This window comes from Pleurodeles waltl, chromosome 8, assembly GCF_031143425.1.
Source record: "Pleurodeles waltl isolate 20211129_DDA chromosome 8, aPleWal1.hap1.20221129, whole genome shotgun sequence".
In the NCBI taxonomy this organism is placed as follows: Eukaryota; Metazoa; Chordata; class Amphibia; order Caudata; family Salamandridae; genus Pleurodeles; species Pleurodeles waltl.
Genome location: NC_090447.1, coordinates 1,239,037,401 through 1,239,053,616, shown reverse-complemented (window position 1 = coordinate 1,239,053,616; position 16,216 = coordinate 1,239,037,401). Strand labels below are relative to the sequence as shown.

General features: G+C 41.2%; 1 protein-coding gene across 4 annotated transcripts in view; it reads left to right on the top strand.

Moving 5' to 3' along the window:
• The window catches only part of NBEA (neurobeachin), a 1,608,295-nt gene that overhangs the window by 1,352,754 nt on the left and 239,325 nt on the right, over positions 1-16,216 (top strand). For all 4 annotated transcript variants that reach the window (XM_069205539.1, XM_069205537.1, XM_069205538.1 and 1 more), the window contains one exon: positions 601-713. In XM_069205539.1, coding sequence (XP_069061640.1) covers positions 601-713 — 113 coding nt within the window. The remainder of the gene's footprint in view (positions 1-600; positions 714-16,216) is intronic.

Below are 16,216 nucleotides of genomic sequence, written 5' to 3'. Positions count from 1 at the left end.
AGGATTACAATGATGGTGAGGGTCTTCTGCTGTGAGGGTTCAGTGATCTAACAAGTCAAGGTGCCTTATAAGCCTGGTACAGTTGCGATTTTCGGTTGCCGCTTGCACATTAGCAGCTCATCTTCTGTCCCTTTCCCATAGATTAAGGAGAGATGTGCTGACAAGTGACATGACATTGGCAGATTTCACTGTAATATGTTGTTTTTTACCCTTATCTTGTAACTTTCTGTAATCCAGACAAACGTCCAAAACTCACAGAAATGACATTGAGTCGTTGATTGACATGTTCATAAAGGCACGGAAATATGGGTGTGGATAACAGAATATATCATGCAGTCCATTACGTTTGTATCTCATTTAGGTGACTGTAATATATGTGTCTGCCTCTCTCCTGTGTGCTGTGTTCCCTACAAACCAGGTTTTAGTTGTCCATTTGTATATCACACTCTTTGTTTAATAATTTTGACCTGATTCTTATTATCATTGTTTACACCTTTATATGCATGTTTTAATCTTTTGTATCATATCTGGAATAATAAAGTGCATGAAAATCAATGCATCTAAGGTGATTGCTTACAAGAGCTGTTTATTCTCCATTAGGGCGGACGTACAATGATCTTAACCAGTATCCAGTTTTCCCATGGGTGTTAACGAATTACGAATCGGAGGAGCTGGATCTAACCCTGCCGGGCAACTTCAGGGATCTTTCAAAGGTACTATTTCTGTTTGGATAATTGAGTAAAACAAGTATCCTTTTTTTGTTAGTCTTCAAAAGCACTTACTGAAACTAAAGGTGGATTTACGGAATGTGCAATTAAAGAGCATACTGCTGGACCCAGATCATGAAGTTCTTGAGCTTCAGATTGTTCTGCAGTTGATCAGTCGCTCACAATTGAGCACAACATACAGAAGTCCTGTTGCATATTTGTTTGTTACTGATAATGTTAAGAAACCTCAGTTGAATTATCTCACACATAACCTACCGAGCCAACTTCTCACAGTCTCTTCGGATGACTTGCTCACTCCATTTGTCTTTTCAGGACCTAAAGAGAAAGCACTTTTTGAAGCCATTGTGAGTTGTGGTTTCATAAGTAAGTACAATCTTTGTGAGCAGAAAAGGTTCCTTTGGTTCTTCTACAGTATGATGGGTGAATTAAAGGCTGGGATTCTTCAAAACATAGCTCATTTAGTTGTAGTGCTCAACAATTCTAATGAGAGCTGTGTCTTTGTAGAAGAGGAAATAAAATGCAGAATTCCAGGGACACCCAAGTTCAACCCATTCCAGGCTTTTGACCCTCTTCAGCCATAGTTAACACATCTAGTCCATCACCCAGGCATATTATAGCATTAGAGTCACAATCAATCACATCAGTGTGATTGGGATAGGCGATGATCATTGACCATGCATGCATGCCATAAATAATATTCTGTGCCACTCATCCCATGCAAAACAGACCATGTTGTGAAAGTGATTTGCATTGATGACCTAGATGTGTTAATTATTTGCAGTGGATAGTAAATTGGTCATGCAAGGTGGACCTGCTAGTTTTTGTTTCCATTCATCTTGTATGTTTGTATTCATTCAGTTTTCCCATTGTTTTTAGTTGCAAAATATATTGAATTCTGGGAAATAAGATATATGGGAGATTTCATAGACTTACAGTATCTTTATTTTTAAACCTATGGCCACAGACAGATGCAACTTAGTCTAGAGCCGTAGCGACCTGATGGATGGCAAAAATGATTTACAGACGAAAGACAAATAGATATTACATCCATATCAAACTAAGAGGCATTTTCCATTGTTTAACCCCAATATAATATGTAACATATTGTTACACCTGATATAATTAGTTGCTATTTCACTACAAGGATGATAAACACATGTCTTACTGTCTACCAGATTCTTTGGATCAGTAGTTTCAAGCTGGAAATTTGTAGCATGCACTCTATAAACCAATTCACTTCTACCCATTAGAGGATACTTGCGCAACATATACCTACAAAGTATTTTTATTGTGGCCTGGGGTTGGTAGAGATAGATAATAGACTTTGGGCACTTTTAATACTAATGATCTATTTCTCTGGTTCATGTCATATGATGCTTAGTGGAGACGTCCGGTGGTTTCTTGAAGTGCACAAAGATGTAGATCTTGTTTAAAGAAATGGGAGAAACACCCATGGCACATTAACTAATAATCCATAGCCACTGAAGCTAATTTTGCTATTCATTGGGAGCCAATGTAGGTTTTTGTGAGGTGACTAGAGGATCTAGAGCATCGTGTAACATTTTCAGGTCGAAATGTTCTTGCTTACCATCTCATTTGAGAACCAAGAATTGAATGCACTGCAACTGATGTGCTAATCTGTCACACATTATAAAGACCATTTGGTAAATCCTGCCTCATTAACATTAAGGATGCAGAATTATGTTAGTGAGTCCTTCTAGAATACCTGTGCAGTTTTGGGGGACCACGAGAGACAGTAGCCATACATCCCTGCATTTGCAAAAAGTTGACATCCTAGCTCCTCTCCTTTGAAGGCACAGGGGAAAGGCTTGGACTGGTTCATGGACTGCCCTCAAATTGATAGAAATATATTTTCACATATGGCAAAGTTGCTAAGGTCTGTTACACAGATGTGGGACCACATTGGAAGACAAAATCTGTGGGTCCAAAGAGTATAACAAAAGACATGAAGTTCAGGGCCAGTGATTTATAATACATATATAGGCAGGAGTTTGATTTTTATCTCCCCAAAAAAGAAAGATTCTTTATCCGTTTTCCATTAACCTTTGACTGTGGTCAGTAAATTCCGGACTCGCATCATCTTCTAACTTCTGCCCCCCTATCAAGCAATTTGCATATTCACCATGGAATGGAATGGAAACAGTGGTACTGTTACAATAGGATAATCTGATAGTGATTGCAGAACAAGAAACACTGTCACTGTTGATGCTCCCTGATCTGGGTGTTGCCTTTGACATGGTGAACCACCATCTACTGATTCGTAACCTTTCCACTACTGCTAAAACTTTGACCAAGGCCCTCGAATGATTTAGATCATTTCCTTACCGATGGAAATTGGACTGTACAATTGGGACCCTTCATGCTTCCCCCACTGTGTTTAGTATGTATCCCTCTACAACTTTTCCCTATTGTGTAATGTAAATCGCCATGATTTAGGGATTCATAATCCAGCTGAAATAATTAACTGATAGTAGACAGATATACATTCAGGCCATTGCTTCTGTATCAACATGGAAGACGAAACAACTGCAGACTTCAAATTCTGAGCTACATGTGATCCAGTTAGCTCTAAATCTCTGCAGGAAAGATCTCTTTTTTTGGCCACACCACACTCAAAAGCTCTCTCTCCTGCTAGCCATCTAACACACATTTTAAGCACAGTCCTTAGATCAAAGTCATGTCTGAGAATGTGGCAAGAGAGAAGAAAAATTGTACTCGAATTTATGCATTAAAATACTTCTATGCACCACAGTTGATTCCCACCTACACTGCATCTTTTCTCCATGTGCTAAAATCCCAGGTTGGATGGTTACCCAAGGATGAGTGCCAGTTACAGCCTCCACTTCTTGGCAGTAGACAACAGAAGCAGCTCTAAAGTCATGTGTCATGTGCACTAGTGTGTGTGTGGGTGTGTGTGTGAATTATTCTGTTTCAAACCCGTTACCTGTCAAGGCAGTGTATACACTCCCTGAGAGGAGCGGCATCTGGCGAAGCAATCAGCGTTTGCCAGCTGTTGGCCAAGTACAGTGACTGCATCTGTGGATCTATATCTGTATGAGTAGTCTCCTCCCCAGTGCATTCACTGCATAGGAAAAATAATATAAAGTCCAAATTTAGCTCATGAAATGCATTAATTGAAATACAGAATGTCAAAGGAAATGGAACTAAATAGATTTAGCCATTTGTAATGAATGGCAATAGGCACCACCACTATCACATGCTCAGAAATCAGTGCAATTCTAAACAAAAAAGGTAATCTATTGGTATTTTTTTTTTTTTTTTTGCCTGGCCTTGGCCAAAAGTCATCAGAAGTACTGCGTGGTCATTGTCGCTCAAATAGGAGCGGTGCGTTTGGCCTGGTGAAAGGTATTTTCTCAGCAACAGAAAACTTCATCACTGGGATGTGTCCCAAAGATTGATTGGAGGAGGTGATTTATGCACACCCAAGTCATCATGGTACTCACAATGTATGATCCGACACATGAACGGTCCCTTGTGCTTTTTCTTAAGCACTGATTTCACAAAAATGTATTATCTGTGCGTGCAGTCCCTTGTTCATGGTCGTTCTTAAGTACACTTAATAAACATGTTGCCGGTGATCTCGTCGAGCCTAGTTCTGCATCCCGCGTAGCTCCGAGTGAGCAGATCTCACCACAAGTGTTAATGGAGATGTGTGTTGAAAGAAAGAGGTAAGTGCACAAGGATGAATCAGCCACAGGAATTTACAGCGATTCCCCCTGCCGAATTTTGTGAAGTTAGTGTTCGAGTCCAGTGATGACACGTGTTTGACACATTACATTGTCCCTGCTCATTAAGGTGTAGATGGTAATTTTTCCCTCGTTTGCTTCCAGGCACGCACCCCGTGAGAAGAAATGAGTTCGTCGTCAGACAAACTCTTACTAATATTGACACATGAATGGGACGTCACTCACGCCCTTCCACTGAACAGCAGAAATTATTTTTCTTAATGTGGAAGGTGCTTGAGTGGCAGATGATGATAAGCATAACCACTTTCAAATTACTTTGCAGCTTAGAGAAAAGGAAGTGTTAGCGCCTGAAGGCTTTAAACTGTAATAATGCAAATGAGCGTACTGAAGTGTGAATATGTCTGGCAAAGCGCTGCAGCTCATCCAAACACCCATGTACTGATGGGGCTTTGTGCCTAGGAGGAGAACAAGCCTCTGAGTAAAGTCATTGTGTACACGTCTCTCTTGTCTGCGTAGATCCACAAGTCGTAAAACAATATTAAAGTGGCATGAAATGTCTACTCATCTCACTGTAACATATCATCATGCTACTGTATTGTTTTTTCATTTTGTTTTGTTTTGATAAGGATGTTGCCATAGCAGTGTAGAGAATTACAAAATATAGAAAACATAAAATGGGGTAAATAGTAAAACACAGTAGAAGTTGTTGTAACCATGAAGATGGAGAAGCCTAAGCCAAAATGTACGTGTCACTTAAAAAGAGTGTGAAAGGAGCTTACAGTGGAGACAGCAAATAATACAGCTAGAAGCAGGCCATTTCAGAATTAGGTGCAGCCAAAAAGAAAAGGACAGAGGTGGAGAGAAGTGAGTCGGAGCGCATGGAGAGGAACTGGGGCGAGAGGAACCTGCCAGACCTGAGTGGGAGAACAAAGATTGTGAGTACCTACGCAGACATAAAGATAGGAAGAGGCGAGACAATATGTGCAGTTAGAATACGGTAAAGGAAACAATGCAGTAGATAAGTAGGGAATGATAAGCGGAGAGGAAAGAAAAGTGGGAAAATAAGGTGAAGGTGAAACCTACAAAAGAAGACAGACTCCCATAGTTAAAGACTGTTTGCAGTCACGCCAAAAGATATCAGGACACCAAAGATAAGAGTTGTTCAATAATTTAAAGAAGGAGGAAAACGTTAAAATTAAGATTTTCTAACATGATTTGTCGGGAGGGGATGAATTCAGCACATTTTGTGAAGTTGGTACCTGTAGGTTGCAGCAAAAGACTATGCGAGCAAAAAATGTGGGAAATTAACAAAGGATTACTCCAAGGCTTTGGCTTGTAGAATAACTACTACTGGGAGGGAACTCAAGGAAAGTTGAGGATTGTTGAGCATAAGCATCAGGAAAAAGAAGTGGCTTCTCCTTGTTGGAAGTAAGGTGACATGAACCAGAATGAATCAAAATGCAAGTACAAGGAAAGTACTGGAGAATACAAAATATGATGGGTAGATTGCTTGAATTAATCTCGGCCACTGGTAATTACTCTGGACCGCAGTCCAATCCATTGTTATTTTGCCCACCATGCCACCTCACAGAGGACCCAGCCATAGGCACATCAGCCTTGGTCATGGTGTAATAGGAGCAGTCCAACTTGGACTGCGAGTTAAGATCCAATCTGAGCGGGAACACAAGCAACCCAAGACAGGATTTAGCCTACTGGGGCCTCATCAGTAGGGTGCAGCTTGAGTCCTATGGCACAATAAGCACGGAGCCTAAGTCTGGGCATCTTTCGCACTTAGGTCGTTGCACTAAGGAATCCAAACAAGTGATGATGAGTTTGCTTGAATTAATCTATGCACCAGTCAATTGTGTTTTCAGCCCACCAGGCCTCCTCAAAGAGGAACTAGTCATATTCAAATCAGCCCAAGTCATGCTCAAGTAGCAACATTGCAGTCTGAACTACTAGCCCAGGAGTGTAAACATGGAAATATAATGTGTTGAGCCCAAGGCTGATCATACAAGTGCAAGAACAGTTTGTGGGGGCCTGTCCTGCTGGAAAACATGTTCCTAATGTGGCAATCTGCACAGAAGAGTCCAACTGCTGTGGACTGGATGTAACTGGTTTCCCTCTGCAAGGCTAAGATTGGGTAGATAACTGAAAACACAGACTGGCCATCTCTGAATGCTTGCAGGCAGTCTAATTTACAGCAGTAAATAAAGCTGGTGGTCATGGGTTCTACAAAGAAGAGATAGCTGATGATTTGATCATTGAATCCGGTTTGCCAAGTATGCACCATGCAATACTTGTTGTGTTGCTAAATCAGGGGCATGTTTATTCCATGTGCTTATTTCAACCGTTTTCTCATTCAGCAAAATATGTGTCAAATACAGGTTAATGAAAAAAACCATACATTGGTACTATATACATGAAATTAGTCCTTCGCTTATGCACTCTTTGGTAAAGAGTTAGATATTTCGAAAGCCCGCATGCAGTCACCCATTGGCAACATCAGAATGGCTCACTTTTGTTTATTATATGACATATTGCCTTTATTATTGTACATAGCAGATTGAGATACAGCCAAATAAGAATTTAAAGAAGCCCGCTTGTGAAAGACAATGAGTACGAAGACACCTCTCATGAACATTTCAACAGTAACTCGGAGGTCACATATAATAACAAAATGTAGAATCTTTCCCTCACCTACAACTTAGGACGCATTCCACCATTGTTGGGCTGCTCCTGACAGTGTAACTTAAAATATTCTAGTAGTTCCTTAAAATTTAAAGTATATTTACTGATACTAAAAATAAATCCCCAGATTGTTCGGGTTATACCAGTGTGATAGTCAAAAGATAGCTTCATTGAGATTCAGTACATTGAGTGTAACGGTTAAAACGTTTTAAAGCTATATAGAACTTTACCTCGACCAGTAAACTAGTGAATGTAGGTGCCACAGTATGTGTTTCTCACTGTAACTAAGGATAGCCTTTCAGCTGACAACTGCACCTCCTATTTTTCCACTCATCCAGATCAACCTTGATAACCTTATATTTCCGTCTTCATTCTCCCTTAGAGCCCCAGAAGAGCTTGTTACCCTACTCGGGTATTCTCACCTCTTCACTGGCCCGACTTAACCCTTCATCATCAAACTATTAGGCTACTTGAAATTTCCTTCATAATATTGCCCTTCACCTACACACAAATGCTTTAAATTCTAAGTGGTCATCCGATGCTCAAATATCAGGTGGCCCCTCATCATCTGATTATCATCTTGCCCTTTAGCTTCCTTTCTTTCAAAGATGCTTGGAACATGTGGTATTCAAAATACTCACCCTCTCTCCTACCTACTAAACTGGATTCCTTTGACTTTCCTCTCCTGAGACTGCTCTCACACCAGTGCCAAAATGTCTCATGCCAGTTGAAAATAACTGCCTCTCTGGTATTATCTTTCTCCTCGCCCTCTCAACAGCGTTCAACCTAATCAACCGCTCTACAGATTTGATGCTGTTGCATTCTTAAGCATCACCACCACACTGGTAGTCTGGTTCTCATTTAAATCTGTAGCAGATCTCTCTCAGTTTCCTGGTGTTCTTTGCACTTCCCACCAAGACCTCTGTAGTCATCACCAAGGGTTCTGTCTTCTTCTTGCCAGTTTTCTCCTACACCACTTACCTTGGTGAAATAATCTCCTCTTTACTTCTGTTACCACCTCTTCACTAATTCAGCATGATTTTTTTATCATTCCCCTTCTTTGCCTACCCACTTTCAAATCAAAATCTCTATTTCTCAGTCATCAGGCACCGAAGTTTCCTCCGCCCTCAAACAAGAGTGAAACAATTTACTTCTTAACATCCTTTATGCCTTTTTTTCCCAACAAACTAATATTGCATCCTTCTGCAAGGAAGCATACTGTGTAATTTGACCTGAGCAGGAAGTGGCTGGCATACATTCTCACCCCTACTGCTGACTGGTGCCGCCATGTCACAGCTATATATGGTCTGGGAAATACACCCAAACCTATTCCTGATATTTCAAACAACCCTAGTCAGCAAGTGAGCATCTCCTCTCCTTGGCATAATTATCTACTTCAATACTTTTCAGCATCCCCAGGCATGTGTCCACTTCTCACTACCACCACGAGCCTGGGTGGCTGTCTTGATTTAGAGACCTCACCCTTGTCTGTAAAGACATGCCCTGCTGTCTCTCCCAGAATTTCTCCCTTAATGCTTTTGGTTACTGTGATCCACTAACCTCAAATAACCATCCACTCCAAAACCACTGTGCAACATATATTTTTGTCTTTTGAGCTAATGTCATTATTTCACTGACATACGCTCGTTAGCCACTTCAGTCCTAACCCCTACTTCATGTTCACTGCACGAGTCTAACTTTTTTGTCTCCAAGACAGGCAGAGGTGACCCTCCTCGTTGATGACCCCCATGATATGTATTGAAGTAAAGTTATCTGTCATGTATTATTATATGCAATGTATCGTTTTGCCAATCACCTTCAGCTCTCTTCTATGTGACCAAACTACTGCCAATGTACTCAGTCAATCAACTTTATTTGGAAAATTACCATAAAAGTTACATTAAAAGCATACCATTTCCAAATCAGAACACACCTTAGAAATACAAAACACTTCATTCAATACTAAGTGTTCAAACATAATGTTTTTTTGCGAATGTACTCATCTAAGACCGTGTAATTCTGCTCACCGCATGCGTTCCAAATGCTTAGCGTCTATTCAGTCAAAAAAAGAATATGAAAACATCACAGGTTTCAGGGATGGACTATTGTTGGCTTTGTTCTGACTGTGACAAAAGACATAAGATAGTTGGGAGGAACAGTTCTCCCTGCTCACACCAAACAAATATTGCAAATGATGAATGTACATTATCGTATATAATCACATAGAGCCATGTAGCTTGTTAGAGGGAGGTGGCCTTTTATCATGTTCTTCTCCAAACCCGCCTATTATTTCATACAAATCCAGGCAGACTATTAACAAGATATAAATATATTGCAAACCAGTTTGCTGTGATCGCTTAATGGCGTCTATTTTTGTAATGGAATCGTGATTTCATTCCACGATTGATATCCTTTTATAAGCTGAAAAGAGGAAAATAGTGTTGCATAGTTTGATCATTCAGTTGGGTATTTGTAACGGAAGATTGCAGCTCGACATGCTTTTTGTGTTTTTAGGTTAGCTTAACGCATGAGTCAAGTTCGAAGCATTGCTTTGATGAAGGGCAAACTAAATGAATAGTGTAAATATTTATTTTATCCCTTTTCCAGTAGTTGAAAAAACACCTGGAAAAGATTAGGGTCTGGATCATGCTGAACTTTCAAGAATGTTTAGCTAGGTCGTATAGCACAAACTGCATCAGATAAGACAGATCCCTGCGGATTATATAGATGTTTTACACATGTGAGAAAGCTATTAGAGTACACATGACATTGCCAAGTATTAAGCCTTCAGACTGTTCAGTGGAACAACGCACTGATAACATTGACTTCAAATGTGCCCATCACCCGCACCAGCAGAAAAGCAGAACAGGAGGATTTGGGATCTGCGTGTGTTAAAGAAAAACTTGAAGGGCATTTTCATTTCATAATTGTATTGTAGAAATGACTGATATTCTCGTGTATCTACCACCTCAGCAGAGCTTTCCTCCATACTCTGGTATGTTTGCCTCTCAAACCTAAAAGCAAGTTGCCTCCTCACCCATTACCCTGTTGTCACTCCTACCTCTGACAGCTCCTTCCTGTCTGGTGCTTCCACACAGTATTTTTACTGTAATCAAACATCAACATCAGGCTATCGTGATACCATCATGTACATACATGTGCTTTAGAATCACAAGTTCTTTGTTTTGTATTTGTATGAGACGAGTCACCACGGGAACATAGACGTGTGTATGTACAGTCAGAACCACTATATATATATATTTACATTAAACAACTCAGATTGCATCCCTTTCAGAGGGATGGGACTCATGAAGTTTACTGAAGCTGCCCGTGTATTAGCAGTTAACCAAATATGTAAGGTTGCCACAATGATGTTTCTATCTCTGCCCATCATAATGATATCACATGGCTAGGTATATGGAAAGCAAACAATCTAGCACCCCTAAACTACCCATCTTTTGTAAGAAAGCAATGAAGGAACCATCAGCTCAAAAATGGATAATTGAATTTCCACCATGTGTGTGCAGAACCCTTCTTCTGATCGGTTCCTCAGAAAAGCATTGGCTAAAACGCAAGGGAGCTCAGTAGTTGCTGTTGCTCAGCAGAATCAGTTCCTCCCATGACAAAGATGATGGAAGCTCACAGATGCCCATTAGTTGCTTTTACCAAAACAGCAAAAGTATGGTGTGGGTGGGCACGAACACCCTGATCCAGAAAGCCTCAAAGCAAATTAAAGGTCGGGTGCAGACTATCAAGCCTACATAGCTTTAAACCTACCTCATGCCTCTTTAATTCACTACCAGACACCCCCTTTATCTCACTCTTGCAGCATCCTGCTTTTCCCCTTTGCAGCTGTTTTCTGTCTTTCTCCCTCTGTCTTTCCATTTACTTTGTTTTTACATCTTTTGCCTTTGGGAAAAACCTGGTCAGGAAAGTTCCGGTGGCCGCCACTGGCCCAAATTAAGCACTGCATGGATATGATTTGTAAATAGGGATGATTAGAGGAGACAGCAAAACGACATCCAGGTTTCAATATTGTGTTTATGACCTGACTGGCATTGATAGCAAACTTTGTTACCTTTTGGATGAAATGTTTTATTGTTTAACTGTTATTTTATATAATGTTCAGTGTGCCAGATGTACAAAGCCATTTTGCATTTCTTAATGGTCTGAATCACTATTTCGGGCTGTTAAGAAATGCAAAATGGGCTTTTCTGATGTACAAAGTCCTTTAAGGAATAGCAGATTGCTATTTCTTCTTTTTAAAAATCACAATTTTCAATCCCGTGAATAGGAAATCACAAATATGGTTTTCCTATTTGCGATTCCTATTCAGATGTACAAAGCTTTTCCTAAATGCGAACTGGGCATTTAGGAAATGCAATTATCATAGATTTCAAGTCGATGGCAACCATGTACAATTTAAAAAAAAACAAAAAAAAGCAACCCAAGATGCTTTTATTAAAGCGCAATAAAGCACACATATGATGGGCACCACTATTTTTGGGGTGCATTAAGGGGGTCCTTTTGCCCATAGCCATCCTTGGTTTTGCATTTCCCAAATAGCGATTTCCTAATAGGAAATGCAAAGCCGGACTATTGTCTCAAACAGCATTGGATTTCTTATTTGCGATTTCCTAATAGCGATTTCTATGACGTCGCTATTTAGGAAATGCAAATTGCATTTTAGTACATCTGGCCCAATATCCTGCATACCTGACACCTATTTTCCCTATTTTAAGAGAGTATTTACATATGGTCCTCATTACTGTTATTACATATGAACGTCATGGCTCAGACCCATGGATTGCTAATCATTGCATGAAAAATGATTGGAAATAACCCATCTCTTTCTCTGTATTTACCACAGACATACATATAATGAATAAGCATTGGCAAAGCCAATAGGTCTGGCACTAGCTGCCACCAGTCTGGCCTAAATTCTTGTTTTATTTTGTCATGTTTTGTAAAATGTCTTTGTTAGAGAATATTCTGGGCACTCACTAATTTAAAATAAAACCTTCCCTAAATGCAAAAATATGTTTTTGTTTACAAAAACAACACACATTGCCATTGTAGTCCCTGATACTAAAGCGAACGGCTTTGTGTGTGTTTGCGCTCTTTGTGAAAGCACAGAATGGCATCACTCACACTGAAGTTAGCCAGTGGATTAAGTGAGTTGTCCCATTGCTCCATGGTACATGCTGTTGGGAGTAGAAGAAAAGTGTGAATGACACAGTAGATGAATGGATGAGGAAGGCTGGCTCAGAGCACCAATAAGCAAGTATATTGTACATACTTTTTTTTACTAAAAACAAACGTTTTTGGCTAATACCACAATAAAATAGCAGAAACCTCGCCCATTGTGCTGTCCAAGGCTGACACAAACCACATAAGTGATGTCTGTAGTAAGCTTTCTTTTGCTTGGAATTGACCCCAGTGTTTGCTTTGGAGTTCTTGTAGCTACACACTGAGCATTAATAACGCAAAGATGTCAAAAGAAATTGCACAAATTAGATGGGGAAAAGTTGTTAAAGCTAATACACTTTTCGTGTTAAAATAACAAGCGTCTTATTTTAATATGGCTTTCTCTGCACTCCGAGGAGACGGACGGAGGCGGGTGGAGAGATGTTAAAGAGATAACATTCTGTGAGAAAGAACTTGTACATAAAATCCATAATTATAGAGCTCAATTTTGACAGCTATCCATGCAAAATATTATGTTGTGTATGCCCCAAATCCTCTCTGCTTGTTCAAGCTGACCCGTCAATCAGCTGTGCAAGGGCAGAGGATTCATGAGGAAATCCTGTACACCCTGCCCTCACCGCAGTCATGCCCTGTTACCTACCCAAGCCAAATGTTTAATTGAAAATGTGCCTCTTGTCTTTTCAACCTTCCACAATATCCTCTGGCCAGTCCTCCCTGTATATCGATTGAAAATAATCAAGCCGCCCTGGAGAGTACAATCCCATTCCCCTTGTGCAGAAATAAATCTTCACTCCATGACACCCTGAGCCACCACCGTCTTTACTCACTACTTCTTCCCCATTATTTAAATAAAAAAACACATACCTGGTGTCATGCCACCTTCCCACAACACACTCAGTAATTCCATCCCATCATCCTAATATTTAAATATCAATACCTGGAGTCTTGACGCCCTCCAATTGTGCCCTCTGATTATTCCCACTTCCTCCTGCCTGAGGCCACACTCTTCATTCCTCATGGAAGTAGATATCTCTGTATGCTTTCTTTGAGAATTGGAGATGGGCACAGAAATATGCTTAATATATTCAAGGACCGGATAATTTACTAATCCAATTCAAATTGTCAAATATTTTGGTAACGTATATTTTTGGGAGCCTTGATGTACTTTTGGCAAGTGATGAGTGAAAAAGTGGGCATGCCAGTCGTATGCGTCTACTGTGTTCTCATGCACACCAGAGACTGTGGGGCTGAGGAAACTTCACCAAATGGTACACCAAAGTGTCACTGATAGTGGCTTTTTGGGAGCTACTCACCAGTGCGACCTGCATTTCCATTTCAGCGCTGTTCTGTGCCGATCTGCACCTGTTGGGAGATGTGGTGGTTGGTGACACAAGAGTGTAACCCCCATTTCCCTGCTTCCCTTGAGTTTGTGGAGTCAGTCAAACATGTATTTCTTGACTGTTTTTGTATCAGGGCAGTGATAACCAGTTTTCAAAAGCCATAATGGAAGCCATTGATAACAATTAATGTATTGGGAACAAGAATAGTCCTTATTGAAAGAAAATACAGAAGGAATTCTAGACCACAAAGTCATTCCCATTACCACGGGGGTGACTTATGGAGCTATGCCAGTGACCCCTCTAAAACAACTAAGAGGGCAACTGTTCCCACTGTCGAGGTGTTGAGCTTCTAACTTCCAAAGGACGGTTAAAACAAACAAATGTAAATTAGCTGCACTTTACACTTTAGAGCCCAAAAATCAGTTTAATTTAATACTTGAGACCCCAGTATTTTCTCAAAAAGGAACTGATATTGTTTTTTCTATTTCGAAATGTTTAATTTTGACTTGTGTATTGTGAGATCACAGTTACTGCCCAATGACATTGGTTTTGCAGATACTGTATTACATTACAGTATTTGTAGAACGCTCCTTACCCTTACGTGGTGCGCTAAAGTGCTTGTCTATAAGGGTAGCAAACATGTCAAGATACGTGCTTGACCCCATATTTACCTGTACCGTTCCCATCAAATACAGCCATACTACCAAACTCACACGGACCGACCACTCAGTCATCTTCATCATCACAAACCCCGTGCCCTCCATCCTGACGCAACCCAATGCCATCTGTCACAGCTGGAACAAGGCCTCAGAGTTCGAATGGACCAACACCCTCGCCCTCAAACTGCCCAAACACCAAAACAACATGAACTAGGATGTCAGAAACTTCAACACCTGGAACACTGACTATGCTGACATTGTCGCCCCATCAAGAACAAGAAACGCAGAACATCCACCAAGCAAGCCAGCTGGTACACCACCGACATTTGAACAGCCAAACACCACTGCAAGCACCTCAAGAGTAGGTGGTGCACCAACAAAGACCCAGCCGACATAACCCCCTACAAATTAGTACTCAACCTGTATCACCTCCAACTATGTGAGCTGAAGAAAAAAAACCTTGGATTTGCACATTGAAGCTATCCCCAACAACAGTAAGGAGCTCTTCTGCATAGTCAAGGAATTCACTAACCCTGCAATGGTGACAAGCAATAGCTGTGCCCCTCAGAACCCATACAACAGCCTTTTGGATTTCTTCCATGCCAAAATTGCCAAAATCTACTGAAACTTCAACACCCCATCCCAAGCCTGAAGACTTTTACAATGGCCATAACCCCACGCACCTTACCATCCCAAGGCTAACCACCTCACTATTCAGTACACCATCACTATCATGAAATCCATCCACTCAGGAGCCCCATCCGCGGCATGTCCCCACCACATCTCCAACCTAGAGCTATCTAGGATCGGCCTCAAACTTTACACCTTACTCAACACCTCTCAGGATTCTGCCACCTTCCCAGAAGGCTGGAACCACACAAACATCAAATCCCTGCTGAAGACACCTTCGACGGACGCCAACAAACTCAGCAACTAAAGACCCATTGCCGTGATCCCTTTCCCGGCCAAAGTCATTTAAAAAGCCATCAGCCAACAACTTGCCATCTACCTGGAACACAGTCACCTCCTGGAGAACTCCCAATCCGGATTCTGCAGCAATCACAGCACTGAGACAGCCCTGATCACGGCCACAGATGACATCCCAGCCTTCCTCAATAAAGGAAAGACAGCCGCTGTCATCCTCCTCCTTTTCTCAGCTGCCTTCAGCACTGTCTCCCACCATTTACTCACCAGACTTCATGACATAGGTATCCAAGGAGCCGCCCTCAGATGGATTGACTCCTTCTGCATCAGCAGAACACAACGAGTCCACCTTCCACCCTTCAGCCCCTAACCCAATCATCTGCTGAGTTCCTTAAGGCTCATCACTTAGCTCCATCCTCTTCAACATCCACATGTCCCCCCTTGCCAACATAGTCAGATTCCACAGACTCAACATTATATCCTATTCCTATGACATGCAACTCATTCTCTCCCTCTCAGAAAACTCCACCGCCACGAGCACCAACTTCCACCACTGCATGACCAACATCAACAATTGGATGAGGAATAACCTCCTCAAGTTAAACACAGAAAAGGCGGAAGTCTTAATCTTCGGCAGCGACAACTCTCCCTGGGACACCTCGTGGTGGCCCACTGAACTGGGGCCCACTGCAACCCCAGCTGAGCATGCCAGGAATCTCGGAATCATCCTGGACAGCAAACTCACCATGAGGTCCCAAGTCCATGCAGCGTCATCTTCTTGCTTCTCCACTCTGCACATGTTACATAAGATTTTCAAATGGCTTGCATAAAAATGCTAGATGAACAATCACCCAAGCTCTCGTCACCAGTCTACTGGACTATGGAAACACCCTCTACATGGAAATCAAGGATCACAAACTAAAAAAAATACTACAGAC